The sequence below is a fragment of the Beta vulgaris genome, chromosome 5, assembly GCF_026745355.1.
Source record: "Beta vulgaris subsp. vulgaris cultivar EL10 chromosome 5, EL10.2, whole genome shotgun sequence".
NCBI classification, from domain to species: Eukaryota; Viridiplantae; Streptophyta; class Magnoliopsida; order Caryophyllales; family Amaranthaceae; genus Beta; species Beta vulgaris.
Window position 1 is genome coordinate 19,111,366 of NC_079206.1, and position 6,721 is coordinate 19,118,086.

General features: G+C 37.6%; 1 protein-coding gene across 1 annotated transcript; it reads left to right on the top strand.

Annotated features, from left to right (window-relative positions):
* Window positions 1-829: 829 nt before the first annotated feature.
* Window positions 830-6,333, top strand: LOC104893020 (hypothetical protein). Its single transcript, XM_010679059.4, has 2 exons — window positions 830-1,186; window positions 5,604-6,333. The coding sequence occupies exons 1-2, from the start codon at window positions 1,056-1,058 to the stop codon at window positions 6,085-6,087; spliced, it is 615 nt and encodes a 204-aa protein (XP_010677361.2). The 5' UTR covers window positions 830-1,055; the 3' UTR covers window positions 6,088-6,333.
* The last annotated feature ends 388 nt before the right edge of the window (window positions 6,334-6,721 follow it).

The following is a 6,721-nucleotide window of genomic DNA, read 5'->3' on the forward strand; positions in this document are numbered from 1 at the left end:
CTTGAAATAAAATGCTTGCTAGATAATGAAATCAGTTATTTATAAAGACAAGAGGTAACTATCAACGCAAAATATAGCAAGATTAGGGAATGTTTTCATTGAAAACAAATTTGGATAAGAATAATTCCAATTTTACGTTAAAATCAAAAATAATTCTTGTTGTGGTCAAGAATCTAAATACCTGCCTAAGACTATTGTGAATGACTAAAAGGCCTTGTTCAAGCCATCGAGCCCAAAGAAGGGAAAGTGGAAGTAAATGTGCATAAAGGACCGGCCCAAGGCCTCTTTGGCCCTACTCGCCATTATATATAATCCATTTGGCATCAAATAAAAAGGTAACTTTCACTAACAAAACAAACACATACAATTTCACTCCACTCTCTTGCTTTTCATTGCTTAGCTGATTGACTTAAGCATCAGAGAGGATTCGTCCGAAAACTCCCGGATCAGTCTTCTTGTTTTGCAGATGACAACCCATTTAGAGATTTGATCCATCATTCATCAAACTTATACGCATTTAATAAAGTCCGACTTGCTACTCACACTCACATTGCTGTTTTCAGCCTAAACAATCCTAAATTTAATGAAGCCTCAAATAATTTTGAAATAAGGAAGTTTCATTTGGGATGGTTATGCACACAAGGACATAAAGAACCCAAAACTTTTGGGAATCCCAGTCCATCTTTAATGGAAACAACCCAAGGGCCGAAGCCTAATAAGTCCAATTACCCCAACAAATTGGAGTAATATTTCTAATCCAAACAACCAGCCCAGCAGACAAAGCGGGCCTCCTCTTCAAATAAAAACTAACGGCGCCTCCATCTTTGTTGAGAAATAAAAGTACCAAATACAATAGTACCATCCCAAATTCGAAACATAAATCGTGTTATTACACTGCAGAAATATGCAAGTCAAAAACAACATTTTCGACGAATTTTTCATGGCGGTTCCATTGAAGATTCTTACCTAACTTGCCAAAGGTTTTTTTAAAAAAAACAGTATTAAGCTTCTTCGATCAACCTAGAAATTAAAAAAAGAAGAGAGAGAATAGTAAAATGGTGCTATGGGAAATCACATTAGCGACGGCTTATTTCTTGGGATTGCGACGAACTTATAGGCTTGCTTTGAAGATTCAACGTCGTCTTATTCCTAAAAAGCACCTCAAGATTCGCCAATTTGCTCAAAGGTCTCGTTCTTTTTTTTTCTTTCTATTTTTACCTTTGTTTGATTTCTCATTCGTAGTTTTTATATATATTTTTGTTTATTGATTGAGTTTTTGTGAATTTTATGATCATAAGTTAGTGATGCTGTGCTAATATAATATATATTGATACGTTTTAGGTATTAAATTAGTGCAATTTGAGAAGATGCATTTGAAGTGATTTTTTAGGACTATGCTGCTTTTTAATATGATTTTTTTTATTTGCTTAATTTGTGTTAATGATCTTGATTAGAAGATGCTTTAGGGTTTAACTTCATTAGAGATTGTCTTGGGGTTGGTTGTGGGACCCATTGTTTGAAGGTCTCTATAAAACTGAAGTGTTAATTGATAGGGACTGATGAAGATTGTATTAGGTTTTACTTCAGAATATGCTCAAGGTTTATTGCTGAGGAATTATGAACCAAAGAATATTCTTTAGTTTAATTCTACTTTTCCTTCTTATATTGATTTGTTTGTTTGGTGTGCATTTTTGCTTGCTTAGTTGGATCGTTTTCTGAGTGAAGGAAACGGGATAAGGTGAAAGGCGAAATGATTTTGGAGGTTAGGGAAGTAGTATTGCGGAAGTGAATGGATTTTAAGAAAATGTGACTGCACCTATTCATCTAACAAACAAATAACCGAGCTAGTATTTTACAATCAAATCGGCCAATGGCCCTCAAATCGTAATGAATAATTACAATGAGATGTCATTAGCAAACCAATAGCCGAGAATCATGTGGGAGTCCAATGGTTGGGGTTCCCACCTCCCAACCTCATGGTCGGGAGTTCGATTCTCATCAACCCCATATTTGGAGTGTTTGTGTGGATTTATGCTTCTGGGTATAAATCCTCAGTTTCCAGTCTCTCTAGAAGTTTCCTTATGGGTTGGGATCCCCTTCTTACCCTCTAGCTCATGAGGGCTGAGCCTGCTTGGGCCAGTAAATTACCGAATCAAAAAAGAAAAAAATAGCAAACCAATAGCCTTAAGAAATAAAGATGCGCACATGTGAGAGCTTTACCAATGAGGAACTTTGAAAGGCTAATGTACGATTCTGAAGTAGCAGCATCTATTATATGATTTTGTTTTGCTGTGTAAGTTGGGATTTGGTGGAAATTTAATGATGGGGTTAAGTGCAGTTGGTATATGTTATGCAATTGATCTGCTAGGTAAAGGTCCAATTAGCCCGATTGGGTAAAGTCTAGGGTGCCATTTGGCACTTTACCAGATATAACACATACTCTAACTTTGTAGTCTTTGCCACATTCTTTAATGTACCTCTTTAATACACAGCAAATCATTTTGCAAACTTCGAAACATGTACTGGAATAAAAAATGTGTGCTTCTGAATGTTAAGTCTAAGAGGATAAACTGTTGTATTATCAAAATGACTATACACAGGCTCCAAGTTTTGTGTTCTTATGGAATTGTGGAATTCTAATGTTTTTGTGAACTCACTAATAAAAAATGGAGAGGATGCTTTAATCAAATTGTGCTCGTATGTGGTATGAACTGGACCAGAAAACTTGGAACAGAAAGATAGATTAAGAAAAACCAAGGGAAGATAGATTGTATTCAGCTCTGATGCACTGACACTCTCTAGGGGTCAACGTGTCGCGTTTCCGACACTTTAAACGTTTCCGACACTCCAGGACACTTTCAGACACTTTGAATTTTCCTTTGAAGATAAGTAGTGAATTTAAACGAGATCGGCATAGTTTTTTGTTACTAGAAAAAATGTTTTCTCTGGCAACCTTACTTTTTCCTTTCAATATCTCTGAATCTCTCAAAATATAGCCTAATCTACTATCAAAATTGTAAAATATCGTGTTCTCTAACGTTTCCCCCGCGTTCTTTCACTTTTAGAATTTGCGTTTCCCCGTGTCTACGTGTCAGTGTCCCGTGTCCGTGCAACTTAGGTATTCAGACTCCAAGGGGTAGCCAATACAACTCTCACATTCGAGAGGTGAAATCTCTCCGAATCAGTTACTTCTTTCTTCTAATTTCTGGATACCATTCACCTGACCTCATACACCTATTTATTACAAAATCCTACCACTCAAAAGCAGCCAGCTGTCCTATGGAAAGTACTAGATAGTACCAGCTGTCCTTAAGAGAATTTAACAGTGGACTCTACCTGACTCAGGTGTAACAACTTACTAACAGAAAATAGTAAAAGACTCATTTTCCCCGACTGTTTTCCTCTTGTTGTCCTTGCTTCTTCCTTCTCTTGTAACTGATCAAAATAGGAGTAACGGGCTGATTCTTTGCAGTATGTGAACCTTTTCAGCTCCATGGATGGTCAATGGAGCTGCTATTTTGTGACTTCTTTAAGTTTGGGTGAGTTGTGGATCAAGGAAATCATGCTTCCAATATGGACAGGCACATTTTCATATGTGTTCTGTTGAGCATCAGTGCGTTTAATCGGGAGTTGGTCAACTTAAGCAGATGTTTGGAGCAATGTCTTTACATTATGCCCTACTCATAGTAGGTATATCTCTCTAGTAGAGTGTTTTTGCTGGGGTAGTCCTTTTGTGTGATGCAGTGAAGCTGTTGCTGTAACAACTTTAGCTTGTGATAAAGGCAAGATCTGATATGGGGGATGCAACTTGTTTATACCTAGAGCCAAGTGATGTTAGGGATGCCTCTGGATCTATGATCCATGTCTCACAAGATAAAGATAAAATAACATGGCAAGCCGCAAGTGATAATTGCTTAGATGGAAAAATGTCTTTTGAATGAAGTGTTTGAAACTGTTTAATCTCTCTAATTCTAAAGGATGGTTTAGTGAGCGTAAGGCGAAGAAGGACAGAGGTACAGTAGGTTGTCCGCATCAAATTATAAGGTTATAAGACCACAATCCTGATATATGTGTAGTCGGTTTCACCCTCTATTTGAAGTAAACACTTCATGGAGATTCATTTAGTAATCTAGAGGTGAGAAAGTGTTTGAATAGCCAAAAGTGGTTGACTTTTTGACTCTGGATTGCTGATATGTTACATGTACTTTCTAAGATAGGGGTGGGAGGTTAGCATTTTATATAACAGCTCCTGCTCTGATTTTGCTATTAACTAAATACGATGTGGTTGTAATATGCTACATGCTTACACATTGCTCGAAAATTCTTTGCCTGCTGCAAGCTGACGCGGAGGAAGAAAAATTACTACTAGTGGAAACCACTTGCGTTCATCTGCAAAGTCGTCAAAACCTCATGAGACTCTTTTTATTGCTTGAATTTGTCTTACTTCCACAATGTTATTGTCTTGGGGCCTATGGTGTTCTGCCTGTTCTCTTTGGTAATGGAAAATGTGCGTACCTCATGGTTGAATATCTTTGCTTCTCTCTCGATGGATGAATACCTGATAATCACAGGAGCTGCATCAGTTACCTGCTAGTCTGTTACTTAATTCCAGCTTACTTTGATAATATGTGATTGGAAATTATCATATTGAACATCTAGTTATGTGGTATCCTGAAGCAAGAAGTGAGTACTTTCATGAGCATGTCAGGATACAGAAATAATGCTCTGTGATGGATGAAAGGGAGGCAGTTTGAGTCATATGGCCTTATTGTTTTCTTCAAAGACCGAGAATTGTCTTGCAAGTACAAATATGTTGATTCCTTTGGTGCTAATAGTCCACCTGAGATAGTAGTTCTTGTATTGCAAAGAGACTGACTGCTGGCTTAGAAAAGTTTCCTTTGAAGCTTGACCCCTTTTCTTGATCCCGATGACTAGGTGTAATTGGTTTGCGATTTGCCTGTCATAGCTTGACATATAAATAGTTTTTTTTGCTGTTTGCTACTCAACTCATGTTGTTACAACTAGAGTCCAAAAGGTGTTAACTTGTTATTGGTTTGCTGCTTGTTGTTTACTCTGGTTTTTGGGACCTTTTTCTTTTGTTTGCCTAATTAAGTGGGAACCCAAAATTTAAAGTATTCCTAATTTCGATAGGAATGTTTATTATAGATTACAAGCGTAACTTCTTTAAAGGATATGTACCTACAGGAATGGACTTTGTTTTCATAGGGCAACTTGTCACGGTTTTGTTTGATAATTCTTATCTTTGGACTTTGGGGTTCACTTGAGCTTATGATTGAGTGAATTGGGTCATTACCTTCATAATGTGTGAAATCGGAATAAAAAAAGACTGAAGACCTTCCTCTATGAAAAATTTGTATTGTTGGCTTACATTATAGTTCTGGTCCTTGTGGACAAAGAAGGGGCCGTTTCACCCCAGAATTCACTATGGTTTCTGGTGCTAACTTGGTAGTCTTGCCCTGCCAGGTTACTTAGCAGTTAGATGGCAAAACTGAGGGCGATGTAATCTGCATATGTGGTGCTAACTGCTAACTTCATAACTTGGTGGTTTTAACCATTTCTAAATTTTAGTTTCTTTTATCCAGACGAACGCGCACTGTATTTGATATAGCCCTCAAAGTTCATCGGAGTGTTCAAGAAAGGGACATAGAAGTTGGTCGAAATCTCGGAAACTGGATCCTCAGATGTCTCGACAAGATGAAACCATCAGCCAATATCCGTGGTGCCACCCACGAGTTGCCTCCAGGAAACCGCAACAATGGCGCTAGCATGACAAAACAGACTACAAACTATCAGCACAAAAATGATAGCAATACACAGAGGTCCAGCACGAGGAGTTTCGGAAAGGGTTCTGACAGGCATTTATTTTCTGCTACTAGACCTACATGGCCTACATCATTTCCCTCCATCACAATGATGATGCGGCATCCAAAGGTCGAAGGGAGTACCACAACCCAGTACAGGCAACTGTGTTTCAGCGGGCCTCAACTGTTGGCACCAAGTTATAGAAGTTTGGGCTTTAGAGGAGTTATTAGAGAGGATATTGGGCTGTGGATGCAACGGAAATAGTCTCCACAGGGTTTTTTTTCCTTACCATGCTCCTGTAGTCCTGTTGATATTGGTGTAGCCAGTTTCGCAGTTCAGAGAAAAAAAACTAAACTTTTTATTGCTGGTAAATTTTTGCCGAACGAATTGTTGTCTCAGGAAATGTTTTAACTGTAATTAGGAGTTTTGAGCGTTGTACTCATTTTCCTGTAGTCTATAATCGTGATGTCAATTTTCTCTATTGATATTTTAAGATGATGCTTTTGACAAGGAATTACCTTTTTTTTTTTTTTTTTTTTTTTTTTTTTTTTTTAAGGAAACGTCTCCATTTAATTAACCAAGAGACATTAAGTTCGAAAGTACATATGGGAAACCTCCGAAGGCAGTGGTATTCCCAAACTTATTCGACACCAAAGGGGATTAGTTTGGCAAGATGATGGGCAACTATATTCCCACATCTCTTGACATGAGATCACACAAGAGAATTAAAAGAGCAATTCAGCGATAAAATATCCTCTAAGTCACTATCCAAATCAGAAAAATAAATTATTGCTTTAGAAAGGCGGTTCACAAGAACTTGATTGTCCGACTCCAAGATGATAATGTTATAACCATGATTCTTAGCAAGTTTAATAGCTAGGAGGAGAGCTTTACTTTC

Bases quoted from the DNA above. Each gene is read 5' to 3' on its own strand.
- LOC104893020 (XM_010679059.4), top strand. From the start codon at position 1,056: ATGGTGCTATGGGAAATCACATTAGCGACGGCTTATTTCTTGGGATTG. The intron at 1,187-5,603 runs GTCTCGTTCTTT...TCTTTTATCCAG, and splicing joins ATTCGCCAATTTGCTCAAAG to ACGAACGCGCACTGTATTTG.